Consider the following 18,845-nt stretch of genomic DNA (forward strand, 5'->3'; position numbering starts at 1 on the left):
TACCCAATCACAGGTGGACACCATTCTGCCCCTTACCCAATCACAGCCGGGCACCATCCTGCCCCTTACCCAATCACAGCCGGGCACCATCTTGCCCCTTACCCAATCACAGCCAGACACCAACCCGCCCCTTACCCAATCACAGCCGGGCACCATCCTGCCCCTTACCCAATCACAGCCAGACACCATCCTGCCCCTTACCCAATCACCGCCGGGCCCCATGCTGCCCCTTACCCAATCACAGCCAGACACCATCCTGCCCCTTACCCAATCACCGCCGGGCCCCATCCTGCCCCTTACCCAATCACAGCCGGGCACCATTCTGTCACTTACCCAATCACAGCCAGGAACCATCCTGCCCCTTATCCAACGCCAGGGGGACAATGGTCAGTCGGGGTCAGCCTGGTAATCCGAGCTGTTGTGTGACGATCACTCTGTCCCACAATACTCACCTCCAGGGTCCCCTCCCTCACTCCCCCTCCGAATCCTCACTATCCCCTCCGAATCCTCACTATCCCCGCCGAATCCTCACTATCCCCTCCGAATCCTCACTATCCCCTCCGAATCCTCACTATCCCCTCCGAATCCTCACTATCCCCTCCGAATCCTCACTATCCCCTCCGAATCCTCACTAACCCCTCCGAATCCTCACTATCCCCTCCGAATCCTCACTATCCCCTCCGAATCCTCACTATCCCCTCCGAATCCTCACTATCCCCTCCGAATCCTCACTATCCCCTCCGAATCCTCATTATCCCCTCCTAATCCTCACTAACACCTCCGAATCCTCACTATCCCCTCCGAATCCTCACTATCCCCTCCGAATCCTCACTATCCCCTCCGAATCCTCACTATCCCCTCCGAATCCTCACTATCCCCTCCGAATCCTCACTATCCCCTCCGAATCCTCACTATCCCCTCCGAATTCTCACTATCCCCTCCGAATCCTCACTATCCCCTCCGAATCCTCACTATCCCCTCTCTCACAAACCCATCCGAATCCTCACTCCCCACTAGCTCAGTCTCCCCCCTCCCCTGACACTCTCTCCCGCGCTAACATCCTCCTACCTTTTCTCTCTCACTCATGGTGGAGAATTTGTTCTTCTCGATCTCCTCCTTTTCCATTTGCTTTCTCTGTGCCTTCACTTCTCTCTCTCTCAGTTTCTTGGCCATTTTTTGAGCTCGTTTCTTTTCAGCTTTTTTAAACTCAATCTCAGAGGATAAGGGAGCAGAAATCTGTAAAAACAGAAAAGGTGCCAGATATCTGTCAGCTCCTGGGCAGAACCCCCCCCCCCCCCCCCCCCGCCCCCCGCCAGAGAACAAACTACCCCCCGCACTGATAATAAATGCCCCCCCGCACTGATAATAACCCCCCACCCCCAGATAATAATCACCCCAACCCCAGATAACCACCCCACCCCCAGGTAATAGACCCCACCCCCAGATAAACCACCCCCCTCCCCCAGATAATAACACCCCCACCCACAGATAATAACACCCCCTACCCACAGATAACCCCCCCCACCCCCAGATAATAACCCCTCCACCCTCAGATAATAGCCCCTCCACCCCCAGATAATAACCACCCCCCCACACCCAGATAATAACCCCCCCCACACCCAGATAATAACCCCCCCCACCCCCAGATAATAACCCCTCCACCCTCAGATAATAGCCCCTCCACCCCCAGATAAGAACCCCCCCCACCCGCAGATAACCCCCTCCCACCCCCGGATAATTTGACCACCCACCCCCGGATAATTACCCCCACTCCCAGATAATTACCCCCACCCCCAGATAATTACCCCCCCCACCCCCAGATAATAACTCCCCCACCCCCAGATAACACCTCCACCCCGATAATAACCCCCCCCCACCCCCAGATAACCCCCCCACCCACGTTAATAAACCCCCCACCGCTGGATAATAACCCCCCCACCCCTGGATAACAACCCCCCCACCCCCAGATAATGCCCCCACCCCCAGATAACCCCCCCACCCCCAGATAATAACCCCTCCACCCCCAGATAATAACCCCCCACTACCAGATAACCCCCCCACCCCCGGATAACCCGCCCACCCCCGGATAACCCCCCTCCCACCCCTAGATAATAAGACCACCCACCACCGGATAATAACCCCCACACCCCCAGATAATTACCCCCACCACCACCAGATAACTCCCCCACCCCCAGAAAACCCCCCCACCCCCAGATAGCCCCCACAGCCCCAGATAATAACCCCCCCAACCCCAGATAACACCACCCTCCCGCACTGATAATAACCCCCCCGCCCCCAGATAATAACCCCCCCCTGTATAATATCTCACTGACACTGGGTATAACCCCACCCTGTATAATATCTCACTGTCACTGGGTATAACCCCCCCTGTATAATATCTCACTGTCACTGGGTATAACCCCCCCCTGTATAATATCTCACTGTCACTGGGTATAACCCCCCCTGTATAATATCTCACTGTCACTGGGTATAACCCCCCCTGTATAATATCTCATTGACACTGGGTATAACCCCACCCTGTATAATATCTCACTGTCACTGGGTATAACCCCCCCTGTATAATATCTCACTGTCACTGGGTATAACCCCCCCTGTATAATATCTCACTGTCACTGGGTATAACCCCCCCTGTATAATATCTCACTGTCACTGGGTATAACCCCCCCTGTATAATATCTCACTGTCACTGGGTATAACCCCCCCCTGTATAATATCTCACTGTCACTGGGTATAACCCCCCCTGTATAATATCTCACTGTCACTGGGTATAACCCCACCCTGTATAATATCTCACTGTCACTGGGTATAACCCCCCCTCTATAATATCTCACTGTCACTGGGTATAACCCCCCCTGTATAATATCTCACTGTCACTGGGTATAACCCCCCCTGTATAATATCTCACTGACACTGGGCATAACCCCCCCCCCCCTGTATAATATCTCACTGACACTGGGTATAATCCCCCCTGTATAATATCTCTGTCACTGGGTATAACCCCCGCTGTATAATATCTCACTGTCACTGGGTATAACCCCCCCCTGTATATCTCACTGACACTGGGTATAACCCCCCCTCCCTGTATAATATCTCACTGTCACTGGGTATAACCCCCCCTCTATAATATCTCACAGTCACTGGGTATACCCCCCCTGTATAATATCACACTGTCACTGGGTATAACCCCCCCTGTATAATATCTCACTGACACTGGGTATAACCCCCCCTGTATAATATCTCACTGTCACTGGGCATAACCCCCCCCTGTATAATATCTCACTGTCACTGGGTATAACCCCCCCTGTATAATATCTCACTGTCACTGGGTATAACCCTCCCTGTATAATATCTCACTGTCACTGGGTATAACACCCCCTGTATAATATCTCACTGTCAGTGGGTATAACCCCCTCCCTGTATAATATCTCACTGACACTGGGTATAACCCCCCCCCCCTGTATATCTCACTGACACTGGGTATAACCCCCCTGTATAATATCTCACTGTCACTGGGTATAACCCCCCCTGTATAATATCTCACTGACACTGGGTATAACCCCTCCCTGTATAATATCTCACTGTCACTGGGTATAACCCTTCCTGTATAATATCTCACTGCCACTGGGTATAACCCCCCTGTATAATATCTCACTGTCACTGGGTATAACCCCCCTCCCTGTATAATATCTCACTGTCACTGGGTATAACCCCCCCTGTATAATATCTCACTGACACTGGGTATAACCGCCCCCCTGTATAATATCTCACTGTCACTGGGTATACCCCCCCCCTGTATAATATCACACTGTCACTGGGTATAACTCCCCCCCCCCCCTGTATAATATCTCACTGTCACTAGGTATAACCCCCCCCCCCCTGTATAATATCTCACTGTCACTGGGTATAACCCCCCCTGTATAATATCTCACTGACACTGGGTATAACCGCCCCCCTGTATAATATCTCACTGTCACTGGGTATACCCCCCCCCTGTATAATATCACACTGTCACTGGGTATAACTCCCCCCCCCTGTATAATATCTCACTGACGCTGGGTATAACCCCCCCTGTATAATATCTCACCATCACTGGGCATAACCCCCCCTTGTATAATATCTCACTGTCACTGGGTATAACCCCCCCCCCTGTATAATATCTCACTGTCACTGGGTATAACCCCCCCTGTATAATATCTCACTGTCACTGGGTATAACCCCCCTGTATAATATCTCACTGACACTGGGTATAACCCCCCCTGTATAATATCTCAGTCACTGGGCATAACCCCCCCCCTGTATAATATCTCACTGTCACTGGGTACAACCCCCTCCCTGTATAATATCTCACTGTCCCTGGGTATAACCCCCCCACCCTGTATAATATCTCACTGTCACTGGGTATAACCCCTCCTGTATAATATCTCACTGACACTGGGTATACCCCCCCTGTATAATATCACACTGTCACTGGGTATAACCCCCCCCCTGTATAATATCTCACTGTCACTGGGTATAACCCCCCCTGTATAATATCTCACTGTCACTGGGTATAACCCCCCCCCCTGTATAATATCTCACTGTCACTGGGTATAACCCCCCCTGTATAATATCTCACTGTCACTGGGTATAACCCCCCTGTATAATATCTCACTGACACTGGGTATAACCCCCCCTGTATAATATCTCAGTCACTGGGCATAACCCCCCCCCTGTATAATATCTCACTGTCACTGGGTACAACCCCCTCCCTGTATAATATCTCACTGTCCCTGGGTATAACCCCCCCACCCTGTATAATATCTCACTGTCACTGGGTATAACCCCTCCTGTATAATATCTCACTGACACTGGGTATACCCCCCCCTGTATAATATCTCACTGTCACTGGGTATAGCCCCCACCCTGTATAATATCTCACTGACACTGGGTATAACCCTCCCTGTATAATATCTCACTGTCACTGGGTATAACCCCCCCCCTGTATAATATCTCACTGTCACTGGGTATAACCCCCCCCTGTATAATATCTCACTGTCACTGGGTATAACCCCCCCTGTATAATATCTTACTGTCACTGGGTATACCCCCCCCTGTATAATATCACACTGTCACTGGGTATAACCCCCCCCCTGTATAATATCTCACTGTCACTGGGTATAACCCCCCCTGTATAATATCTCACTGTCACTGGGTATAACCCCCCCCCTGTATAATATCTCACTGTCACTGGGTATAGCCCCCACCCTGTATAATATCTCACTGACACTGGGTATAACCCTCCCTGTATAATATCTCACTGTCACTGGGTATAACCCCCCCCCTGTATAATATCTCACTGTCACTGGGTATAACCCCCCCCTGTATAATATCTCACTGTCACTGGGTATAACCCCCCCCTGTATAATATCTCACTGTCACTGGGTATAACCCCCCCTGTATAATATCTCACTGTCACTGGGTATAACCCCCCCTGTATAATATCTCACTGTCACTGGGTATAACCCCCCCTGTATAATATCTCACTGACACTGGGTATAGCCCCCACCCTGTATAATGTCTCACTGTCACTGGTTATAACCCCCCCTGTATAATATCTCACTGTCACTGGGTAAAACCCCCCCTGTATAATATCTCACTGTCACTGGGTATAACCCCCCCCCCTGTATAATATCTCACTGTCACTGGGTATAACCCCCCCTGTATAATATCTCACTGTCACTGGGTATAACCCCTCCTGTATAATATCTCACTTTCACTGGGTATAACCCCCCCTGTATAATATCTCACTGCCTCTGGGTATAGCCCCCACCCTGTATAATGTCTCACTGTCACTGGGTATAACCCCCCCCCCCCCCCCCCGTATAATATCACAGTGTCACTGGGTATAACAGTGTCACCCCCCTGTATAATATCTCACTGTCACTGGGTATAACCCCACCCCCCTGTATAATATCTCACTGTCAGTGGGTATAACCCCCCCTGTATAATATCTCACTGACACTGGGTATAACGCCCCCTGTATAATATCTCACTGTCACTGGGTATAACCCCCTCCCTGTATAATATCTCACTGTCACTGGGTATAACCCCCCTGTATAATATCTCACTGACACTGGGTATAACCCCCCCTGTATAATATCTCACTGTCACTGGGTATAACCCCCCCTGTATAATATCTCACTGTCACTGGGTATAACCCCCCCTGTATAATATCTCACTGTCGCTGGGTATAACCCCCCCTGTATAATATCTCACTGTCACTGGGTATAACCCCCCCTGTATAATATCTCACTGTCACTGGGTATAACCCCCCCCTGTATAATATCTCACTGTCACTGGGTATAACCCCCCCTGTATAATATCTCACTGTCACTGGGTATAACCCCCCCCTGTATAATATCTCACTGTCACTGGGTATAACCCCCCCCTGTATAATATCTCACTGTCACTGGGTATAACCCCCCCTGTATAATATCTCACTGTCACTGGGTATAACCCCCCCTGTATAATATCTCACTGTCACTGGGTATAACCCCCCCCTGTATAATATCTCACTGTCACTGGGTATAACCCCCCCCTGTATAATATCTCACTGTCACTGGGTATAACCCCCCCTGTATAATATCTCACTGTCACTGGGTATAACCCCCCCCTGTATAATATCTCACTGTCACTGGGTATAACCCCCCTGTATTATATCTCACTGTCACTGGGTATAACCCCCCCTGTATAATGTCTCACTGTCACTGGGTATAACCCCCCCCTGTATAATATCTCTCTGTCACTGGGTATAACCCCCCCTGTATAATATCACACTGTCACTGGGTATAACCCCCCCTGTATAATATCTCACTGTCACTGGGTATAACCCCCCTTGTATAATATCTCACTGTCACTGGGTATAACCCCCCCTGTATAATATATCACTGCACTGGGTATAACCCCCCCTGTATAATATCTCACTGTCACTGGGTATAACCCCCCCTGTATAATATCTCACTGTCACTGGGTATAACCCCCCTGTATAATGTCTCACTGTCACTGGGTATAACCCCCCCCCCTGTATAATATCTCACTGACACTGGGTATAACCCCCCCTGTATAATATCTCACTGACACTGGGTATAACCCCCCCTGTATAATATCTCACTGTCAGTGGGCAGAACCCCGCGATGCTCGATTGCTGCAGACAGACAGTCTCCTGCTGCGTCACACTCACCTGTGCCTGTGTGTAGTTGTACCTCTCTGGGTGGTCCGCCGTGTATCGCCGGAACGCATTCCTTGTCTCCTTGTTCGCGGACACAGCGTAAGCCGGGCGGCCGCGTTTATCCCTGGAAACACACAGAGGTCAGCACACATCCTGAAACAGGACCCGGGAACTCCCCAATACACTGTCCCAGACACGGGAACCTCCCCAATACACTGTCCCAGACACGGGAACCTCCCCAATACACTGTCCCAGACACTGGAACGCCCCAATACACTGTCCCAGACACGGGAACCTCCCCCAATACACTGTCCCAGACACGGGAACCTCCCCAATACACTGTCCCAGACACTGGAACGCCCCAATACACTGTCCCAGACACGGGAACTCCCCAATACACTGTCCCAGACGCGGGAACTCCCCAATACACTGTCCCAGACATGGGAACCTGTCCCAGACACAGGAACCTCCCCAATACACTGTCCCAGACACGGGAACTCCCTAATAAACTCTCCCAGACACGGGAACCTCCCCCAATACACTGTCCCAGACACAGGAACCTCCCCAATACACTGTCCCAGACACGGGAACCTCCCCAATACACTGTCCCAGACACGGGAACCTCCCCAATACACTGTCCCAGACACGGGAACTCCCCAATACACTATCCCAGACACGGGAACTCCCCAATACACTGTCCCAGACACGGGAACCTCCCCAATACACTGTCCCAGACACGGGAACTCCCCAATACACTGTCCCAGACACGAGAAATCCCCAATACACTGTCCCAGACACGGGGCCCTCCCCCAATACACTGTCCCATACACGGGAACCTCCCCCAATACACTGTCCCAGTCACAGGAACCTCCCCCAATACACTGTCCCAGACACAGGAACCTCCCCTAATGCACTGTCCCAGAACAAGAACAAACAAAGACCAAGGAAATGTACAGCACAGGAACAGGCCCTTCGGCCCTCCAAGCCCGCGTCGACCATGCTGCCCGACTAAACTACAATCTTCTACACTTCCTGGGTCCGTATCCCTCCATTCCCATCCTATTCATATATTTGTCAAGATGCCCCTTAAATGTTACTGTCGTCCCTGCTTCCACTACCTCCTCCGATAGCGAGTTCCAGGCACCCACTACCCTCTGCGTAAAAAACTTGCCTCGTACATCTACTCTAAACCTTGCCCCTCGCACCTTAAACCTATGCCCCCTAGTAATTGACCCCTCTACCCTGGGGAAAAGACTCTGACTATCCACTCTGTCTATGCCCCTCATAATTTTGTAGACCTCTATCAGGTCTCCCCTCAACCTCCTTCGTTCCAGTGAGAACAAACCGAGTTTATTCAACTGCTCCTCATAGCTAATGCCCTCCATACCAGGCAACATTCTGGTAAATCTCTTCTGCACCCTCTCTAAAGCCTCCACATCCTTCTGGTAGTGTGGCGACCAGAATTGAACACTATACTCCAAGTGTGGCCTAACTAAGGTTCTATACAGCTGCAACATGACTTGCCAATTCTTATACTAAATGCCCCGGCCAATGAAGGCAGGCATGCCGTATGCCTTCTTGACTACCTTCTCCACCTGTGTTGCCCCTTTCAATGACCTGTGGACCTGTACTCCTAGATCTCTTTGACTTTCAATACTCTTGAGGGTTCTACCAATCACTGTATATTCCCTACCTGCATTAGACCTTCCAAAATGCATTACCTCACATTTGTCCGGATTAAACTCCATCTGCCATCTCTCCACCAAAGTCTCCAGACAATCTAAATCCTGCTGTATCCTCTGACAGTCCTCATCGCTATCCGCAATTCCACCAACCTTCGTGTCGTCTGCAAACTTACTAATCAGACCAGTTACATTTTCCTCCAAATCATTTATATATACTACAAAGAGCAGAGGTCCCAGCACTGATCCCTGTGGAACACAACTGGTCACAGCCCTCCAATTAGAAAAGCATCCTTCCATTGCTACTCTCTGCCTTCTATGACCGAGCCAGTTCTGTATCCACCTTGCCAGCTCACCCCTGATCCCGTGTGACTTCACCTTTTGTACTAGTCTTACTGAAGTCCATATAGACAACATCCACTGCCCTACCTGCATCAATCATCTTAGTGACCTCCTCGAAAAACTCTATCAAGTTAGTGAGACACGACCTCCCCTTCACAAAACCATGCTGCCTCTCACTAATACGTCCATTTGCTTCCAAATGGGAGTAATCCTGTCTTGAAGAATTCTCTCCAGTAATTTCCCTACCACTGAAGTAAGGCTCACCGGCCTGTAGTTCCCTGGATTATCCTTGCTACCCTTCTTAAACAGAGGATCAACATTGGCTATTCTCCAGTCCTCCGGGACATCCCCTGAAGACAGTGAGGATCCAAAGATTTCTGTCAAGGCCTCAGCAATTTCCTCTCCAGCCTCCTTCAGTATTCTGGGGTAGATCCCATCAGGCCCTGGGGACTTATCTACCTTAATATTTTTTAAGACACCCAACACCTCGTCTTTTTGGATCTCAATGTCCCTTCCCCAGACTCAACATCTACCAATTTATTCTCTTTGGTGAACACTGATGCAAAGTATTCATTTAGTACCTCACCCATTTCCTCTGGCTCCACACATAGATTCCCTTGCCTATCCTTCAGTGGGCCAACCCTTTCCCTGGCTACCCTCTTGCTTTTTATGTACGTGTAAAAAGCCTTGGGATTTTCCTTAACCCTATTTGCCAATGACTTTTCGTGACCCCTTCTAGCCCTCCTGACTCCTTGCTTAAGTTCCTTCCTACTTTCCTTATATTCCACGCAGGCTTCGTCTGTTCCCAGCCTTTTAGCCCTGACAAATGCCTCCTGTTTCTTTTTGACGAGGCCTACAATATCTCTCGTCATCCAAGGTTCCCGAAAATTGCCGTATTTATCCTTCTTTCTCACAGGAACATGCCGGTCCTGTATTCCTTTCAACTGCCACTTGAAAGCATCCCACATGTCAGATGTTGATTTGCCCTCAAACATCCGCCCCCAATCTATGTTCTTCAGTTCCTGCCTAATATTGTTATAATTCGCCTTCCCCCAATTTAGCACATTCATCCTAGGACCACTCTTATCCTTGTCCACCAGAACTTTAAAACTTACTGAATTGTGGTCACTGTTACCGAAATGCTCCCCTACTGAAACATCTACCACCTGGCCAGGCTCATTCCCCAATACCAGGTCCAGTATCGCCCCTTCCCTAGTTGGACTGTCTACATATTGTTTTAAGAAGCCCTCCTGGATGCTCCTTACAAACTCCGCCCCGTCTAAGCCCCTGGCACTAAGTGAGTCACAGTCAATATTGGGGAAGTTGAAGTCTCCCATCACCACAACCCTGTTGTTTTTACTCTTTTCCAAAATCTGTCTACCTATCTGCTCCTCTATCTCCCGATGGCTGTTGGGAGGCCTGTAGTAAACCCCCAACATTGTGACTGCACCCTTCTTATTCCTGATCTCTACCCATATAGCCTCACTGCCCTCTGAGGTGTCCTCCCGTAGTACAGCTGTGATATCCTCCCTGACCAGTAGTGCAACTCCGCCACCCCTTTTACATCCCCCTCTATCCCGCCTGAAACATCTAAATCCTGGAACGTTTAGCTGCCAATCCTGCCCTTCCCTCAACCAGATCTCTGTAATGGCAACAACATCATAGTTCCAAGTACTAATCCAAGCTCTAAGTTCATCTGCCTTACCCGTAATACTTCCTGCATTAAAACATATGCACTTCAGGCCACCAGACCCGCTGTGTTCAGCAACTTCTCCCTGTCTGCTCTGCCTCAGAGCCACACTGTCCCTATTCCCAATTCTCCCTCAATGCTCTCACCTTCTGACCTATTGTTCCCGTGCCCACCCCCTGCCATACTAGTTTAAACCCTCCCGTGACACTAGCAAACCTCGCGGCCAGGATATTTATGCCTCTCCGGTTTAGATGCAACCCGTCCTTCTTATATAGGTCACACCTGCCCCGGAAGAGCTCCCAGTGGTCCAGATAACGGAAACCCTCCCTCCTACACCAGCTGTTTAGCCACGTGTTTAGCTGCTCAATCGGGAACATCCCCCAATACACTGCCCCAGACACGGGAACGCCCCAATACACTGTCCCAGACACGGGAACCTCCCCAATACACTGTCCCAGACACGGGAACTCCCCAATACACTGTCCCAGACACGGGAACTCCCCAATACACTGTCCCAGACACGGGAACCTCCCAATACACTGTCCCAGACACGGGAACCTCCCAATACACTGTCCCAGACACGGGAACCTCCCCAATACACTGTCCCAGACACGGGAACCTCTCCAATACACTGTCCCAGACACGGAAACCTCCCCCAATACACTGTCCCAGACACGGGAACCTCCCCAATATACTGTCCCAGACACGGGAACTCCCCAATACACTGTCCCAGACACGGGAACCTCCCCAATACACTGTCCCAGACACGGGAACCTCCCCAATACACTGTCCCAGACACGGGAACTCCCCAATACACTGTCCCAGACACGCAAACTCCCCAATACACTGTCCCAGACACGGGAACCTCCCCAATACACTGTCCCAGACACGGGAACCTCCCCAATACACTGTCCCAGACACAGGAACCTCCCCAATACACTGTCCCAGACACAGGAACCTCCCCAATACACTGTCCCAGACACGGGAACCTCCCCAATACACTGTCCCAGACACGGGAACCTCCCAATACACTGTCCCAGACACGGGAACCTCCCAATACACTGTCCCAGACACGGGAACCTCCCCAATACACTGTCCCAGAAACGGGAACCTCCCCAATACACTGTCCCAGACACGGGAACCTCCCCAATACACTGTCCCAGACACGGAAACCTCCCCCAATACACTGTCCCAGACACGGGAACCTCCCCAATACACTGTGCCAGACACGGGAACCTCCTCAATACACTGTCCCAGACACGGGAACCTCCCCAATACACTGTCCCAGACACAGGAACCTCCCCAATACACTGTCCCAGACACGGGAACCTCCCCAATACACTGTGCCAGACACGGGAACCTCCTCAATACACTGTCCCAGACACGGGAACCTCCCCAATACACTGTGCCAGACACGGGAACCTCCTCAATACACTGTCCCAGACACGGGAACCTCCCCAATACACTGTCCCAGACACGGGAACCTCCCCAATACAGTGTCCCAGACACGGGAACTCCCCAATACACTGTCCCAGACACGGGAACTCCCCAATACACTGTCCCAGACACGGGAACCTCCCCAATATACTGTCCCAGACACGGGAACTCCCCAATAGAACATAGAACAATACAGCGCAGTACAGGCCCTTCGGCCCACGATGTTGCACCGAAACAAAAGCCATCTAACCTACACTATACCATTATCATCCATATGTTTATCCAATAAACTTTTAAATGCCCTCAATGTTGGCGAGTTCACTACTGTAGCAGGTAGGGCATTCCACGGCCTCACTACTCTTTGCGGAAAGAACCTACCTCTGACCTCTGACCTATATCTATTACCCCTCAGTTTAAAGTTATGTCCCCTCATGCCAGCCATATCCATCCGCGGGAGAAGGCTCTCACTGTCCACCCTATCCAACCCCCTGATCATTTTGTATGCCTCTATTAAGTCTCCTCTTAACCTTCTTCTCTCCAACGAAAACAACCTCAAGTCCATCAGCCTTTCCTCATAAGATTTTCCCTCCATACCAGGCAACATCCTGGTAAATCTCCTCTGCACCCGCTCCAAAGCCTCCACGTCCTTCCTATAATGCGGTGACCAGAACTGTACGCAATACTCCAAATGCGGCCGTACCAGAGTTCTGTACAGCTGCAACATGACCTTCCGACTCCGGAACTCAATCCCTCTACCAATAAAGGCCAACACTCCATAGGCCTTCTTCACAACCCTATCAACCTGGGTGGCAACTTTCAGGGATCTATGTACATGGACACCTAGATCCCTCTGCTCATCCACACTTTCAAGAACTTTACCATTAGCCAAATATTCCGCATTCCTGTTATTCCTTCCAAAGTGAATCACCTCACACTTCTCTACATTAAACTCCATTTGCCACCTCTCAGCCCAGCTCTGCAGCTTATCTATATCCCTCTGTAACCTGCTACATCCTTCCACACTATCGACAACACCACCGACTTTAGTATCGTCTGCAAATTTACTCACCCACCCTTCTGCGCCTTCCTCTAGGTCATTGATAAAAATGACAAACAGCAACGGCCCCAGAACAGATCCTTGTGGTACTCCACTTGTGACTGTACTCCATTCTGAACATTTCCCATCAACCACCACCCTCTGTCTTCTTTCAGCTAGCCAATTTCTGATCCACATCTCTAAATCACCCTCAATCCCCAGCCTCCGTATTTTTTGCAATAGCCTACCGTGGGGAACCTTATCAAACGCTTTGCTGAAATCCATATACACCACATCAACTGCTCTACCCTCGTCTACCTGTTCAGTCACCTTCTCAAAGAACTCAATAAGGTTTGTGAGGCATGACCTACCCTTCACAAAGCCTTGCTGACTATCCCTGATCATATTATTCCTATCTAGATGATTATAAATCTTGTCTCTTATAATCCCCTCCAAGACTTTACCCACTACAGACGTGAGGCTCACCGGTCTATAGTTGCCGGGGTTGTCTCTGCTCCCCTTTTTGAACAAAGGGACCACATTTGCTGTCCTCCAGTCCTCTGGCACTATTCCTGCAGCCAATGATGACATAAAAATCAAAGCCAAAGGTCCAGCAATCTCTTCCCTGGCCTCCCAGAGAATCCTAGGATAAATCCCATCAGGTCCCGGGTACTTATCTATTTTCAGCCTGTCCAGAATTGCCAACACCTCTTCCCTACGTACCTCAATGCCATCTATTCTACTAGCCTGGGGCACGGAACCCCCCCCCCCCAACAATACAGTGTCCCAGACACAGAAACCCCCACCCCCCGCCCACACAATACACTGTCCCAGACACGGGAGCCCCCCCCCAATACAATACACTGACCCGGACACGGGAACCCCCCCCCCACACACACACAATACACTGAACCCGGACACGGAACCCCCCCCCACCCCCACACACAATACACTGACCCGGACATGGAAACCCCCACCCCCACAATACACTGTCCCAGACACGGACCCCCCCCCCCACACAATACACTGACCCGGACACGGGAACGCCCCCCCACACACAATACACTGACCCGGACACTGAACCCCCCCCCCCACAATACACTGTCCCAGACACGGACCCCACCCCACACACACAATACACTGACCCGGACACGGAATCCCCCCCCCCGCCCCCCCAATACACTGACCCAGACATGGAAACACCCCCCACAATATACTGTCCCAGACACAGACCCCCCCCCCCACACACACACACACACAATACACTGACCCAGACACGGGAACCCCCCCCCCACACACAATACATTGACCCGGACACGGGAACCCCCCCCCACACACAATACACTGACCCGGACACGGAAACCGCCCCCACCCCACAATACACTGTCCCAGACACGGAGCCCTCCCCCCCCACACACACAATCCACTGACCCAGACACAGGAACCCCCCCCCCCCACACACACAATCCACTGACCCGGACACGGAACCCCCCCCCCAACAATACACTGTCCCAGACACAGAAACCCCCACCCCCCGCCCACACAATACACTGTCCCAGACACGGGGAGCCCCGCCCCCAATACAATACACTGACCCAGACACGGAACCCCCCCCCCCCCAACAATACACTGTCCCAGACACAGAAACCCCACACAATACACTGACCCGGACACGGGAACCCCCCCCACACACACAATACACTGAACCGGACACGGAACCCCCCCCCACCCCCCCGCACAATACACTGACCCGGACATGGAAACCCCCACCCCCACAATACACTGTCCCAGATACGGACCCCCCCCACACAATACACTGACCCAGACACGGGAACGCCCCCCCCCCACAATACACTGTCCCAGACACGAACCCCCCCCCCCACACACACACAATACACTGACCCGGACACGGAACCCCCCCCCCCCACAATACACTGTCCCAGACACGAACCCCCCCCCCCCACACACACACAATACACTGACCCGGACACGGGAACCCCCCCCCCCCCCACACACACAATACACTGAACCCGGACACGGAACCCCCCCCCACCCCCACACACAATACACTGACTCGGACATGGAAACCTCCACCCCCACAATACACTGTCCCAGACACGGACCCCCCCCACACAATACACTGACCCAGACACGGGAACGCCACCCCCACACACACAATACACTGACCCGGACACGGAATCCCCCCCCGCCCCCCCAATACACTGACCCGGACATGGAAACACCCCCCACAATATACTGTCCCAGACACAGACCCCCCCCCACACACACACACACAATACACTGACCCAGACACGGGAACACCCCCCCACACACAATACACTGACCCGGACACGGGAACCCCCCCACACACAATACACTGACCCGGACACGGAAACCGCCCCCACCCCACAATACACTGTCCCAGACACGGAACCCTGCCCCCCCCACACAATACACTGACCCAGACACAGGAACCCCCCCCCCACACACACACACAATACACTGACCCGGATATGGAACCCCCCTGCACAATAAACTGACCCAGACACGGGAAACACCCCCCTCCCAACAATAAACTGACCCCCCCCCCCACTCACAACAATAAACTGACCCGGACATGGGAACCCCCCCATTCCAACAATAAACTGACCCGGACATGGGAACCCCCCATCTATCTACACACAAACTGATTGGGACACGGGAACAACCCCCCCCCCCCCCCCACAATAAACATGGCACAGATACAGGACCCCCCCATCTTGGTAAATATCATAATAATAATGATCTTTATTAGTGTCAGAGTGGGCAGTGTTTCATTAACACTGCAATTAAATGAATGAATGAATGAAATGAAAATCGCTCAGTACTGACCCTCTGACAGTGCGGCGCTCCCTCAGTACTGACCCTCTGACAGTGCGGCACTCCCTCAGTACTGACCCTCTGACAGTGCGGAGCTCCCTCTGTACTGACCCTCTGACAGTGCAGCACTCCCTCAGTACTGACCCTCTGACAGTGCGGCACTCCCTCAGTACTGACCCTCTGACAGTGCGGCATTCCCTCAGTACTGACCCTCTGACAGTGCGGCACTCCCTCAGTACTGACCCTCTGACAGTGCAGCACTCCCTCAGTACTGACCCTCTGACAGTGCGGCACTCCCTCAGTACAGACCCTCTGACAGTGCGGCACTCCCTCAGTACTGACCCTCTGACAGTGTGGCACTCCCTCAGTACTGACCCTCTGACAGTGCGGCACTCCCTCAGTACTGACCCTCTGACAGTGCGGCGCTCCCTCAGTACTGACCCTCTGACAGTGCAGCACTCCCTCAGTACTGACCCTCTGACACTGCGGCGCTCCCTCAGTACTGACCCTCTGACAGTGCGGCACTCCCTCAGTACTGACCCTCTGACAGTGCAGCACTCCCTCAGTATTCACTCTCTGACAGTACTGACCCTGATGTAGCAGCATGCTCTCGCTCTCTGCTTTAATTATAGAATGGTCACAGCTGAATGAGGCCATTCAGTCAGTCATATTCATACTGGCTCTCTGCAAGAGGAACTCGGCCACTCCCATTCCTTTGCCCTTTCCCTGTTCAAAAAACAATATAGCACAAGAACAGGCCTTTAGGCCCGCGCCGTTCACGTGTCCTATCCAGACCAACCTCCTGTATCCTTCTATACCCCGTCTGTTCATGTGCCTATCCAGATAAGTCTTAAAGGTCGCTAATGTATCTTCCCCAACCACCTCACGTGGCCGTGCATTCCAGGCCACCACCACCCTCTGTGTACAAAAACTTCCCCCGCACATCTCCACTGAATCTTTCCCCCCTCACCGTGAACCTGTGCCCCCTTGTAATTGTCATTTCCACCCTGGGAAAAAGCCTCCGACTGTTCACTCTATCTGTACCCCGAATAATTTTATAAACTTCTCTCGTGTCGCCCCTCAGCGTCCGTCCCTCGAGGGAGAACAATCCCAGTTTATTCAATCTCTCCTCATAGTTAATACCCTCCATTCCAGGCAACATCCTGGTGAACCTTTTCTGCACTCTCTCCAAAGCCTCCACGTCCTTCTGGTAGTGCGGTGACCAGAATTGGACCCAGTATTCCAAATGTGGCCTAACCAACGTTCTATATAACTAACATAATTTTTGAGCTTTTATACTCGATACCCTGTCCTATGAAGGTAAGCAAGCAGGGGCTGTTTAGCAAAGGGCTAAATCACTGGCTTTGAAAGCAGATCAAGGCAGGGCCAGTAGCACGGGTTCAATTCCCGTAACAGCCTCCCCAAACAGGCAGCGGAATGTGGCGACTAGGGGCTTTTCACAGTGTAGCCACGTAAAATGGCTGCTTCCCGATTAAATTGGTCAAATCCCGATCCAAAATGAGGCTAATGGGAAAATGAGCCAACAGGACTCAAACGGAAGGCTGCAGGTAAAACAGTTTATTCGCCACTGGGGGAAGCCACTGATCAAATCATGCAGCCATTAACATCACAACAATCCAGCCATCTGCATAGTGAACAGCCATCCCCGGGAACAATTGCTATACATTAGCATTTGTAAAGCTACTCCAGACCTCTCGGCACCAAGAGAGGCTAACACAAAGAAAGGTGGGCAACCACCCCCCGATCAAGGAATGCCCCATTATTGGAGCATATCGAACCGAGTGATTGGGACCAAGTCCAATCACTTGGAACCAGGGTCAAGGTCCGCCCCGAGAGGCGGGAAGACCCTAGCTAACTATAAGAGCAAAGGACCACGTTCAGATCGACCCTTCTCTTCCTGCTCGCAACTTTCGCAAGAACATCGACCAGAAACAGTAAGTTTGACTCCAGCGATCGCTACCCGATAAAGACTCCTAGCCATCGACCTGTATCAGCCTTTTTGAATCCCCGCGGGCCGGGGATTCAAAACCCCCACCCCCACAATACACTGATTTCCGATTCGATAAGCCATTTGTTTCCCTGACCTGGTGGGCCCTTCCTAAAGTTAAGCATTGGCCAGTAGTGATAGGTTTCTGTATAGATAGTAGGATTATTGTGTAAGCATTACTTGTTGTATGTAATACAATTCCCGTAACAGCCTCCCCAAACAGGCGCCAGAATGTGGCGACTAGGGGCTTTTCACAGTAACTTCATTGAAGCCTACTTGTGACAATAAGCAATTTTCATTTCATTTTCATTTCATGCCATATGCTTTCTTTACCACCATTTCCACCTGTGCTGCCACTTTTAAGGATCTGGACCTGCACACCCAGATCTCTCTGTGTCTCTCTGCTCCTGATGGTTCTGCCATTTATTTTATAGCTCCCACCTGAATTGGATGCACCAAAATGCATCACCTCCCATTTGTCCGGGTTAAATTTCTCTGCCCGATTTTGCAGCCTATCTCTATCCTGTTGTATTCTCTGACAATCTTCATCACGATCCGCAACT

General features: G+C 51.4%; 1 protein-coding gene across 2 annotated transcripts in view; it reads right to left on the reverse strand.

The window, feature by feature from the left end:
• LOC140385826 (tRNA endonuclease ANKZF1-like) overlaps positions 1-18,845 on the reverse strand; it is a 118,335-nt gene that overhangs the window by 20,789 nt on the left and 78,701 nt on the right. For both annotated transcript variants that reach the window (XM_072468402.1, XM_072468393.1), the window contains exons 8-9: positions 7,241-7,352; positions 1,069-1,236 (exon numbers count right to left, since the gene is read on the reverse strand). In XM_072468402.1, the coding sequence (XP_072324503.1) occupies positions 1,069-1,236; positions 7,241-7,352 (280 nt within the window). The remainder of the gene's footprint in view (positions 1-1,068; positions 1,237-7,240; positions 7,353-18,845) is intronic.

The sequence above is a fragment of the Scyliorhinus torazame genome, chromosome 2, assembly GCF_047496885.1.
Source record: "Scyliorhinus torazame isolate Kashiwa2021f chromosome 2, sScyTor2.1, whole genome shotgun sequence".
In the NCBI taxonomy this organism is placed as follows: Eukaryota; Metazoa; Chordata; class Chondrichthyes; order Carcharhiniformes; family Scyliorhinidae; genus Scyliorhinus; species Scyliorhinus torazame.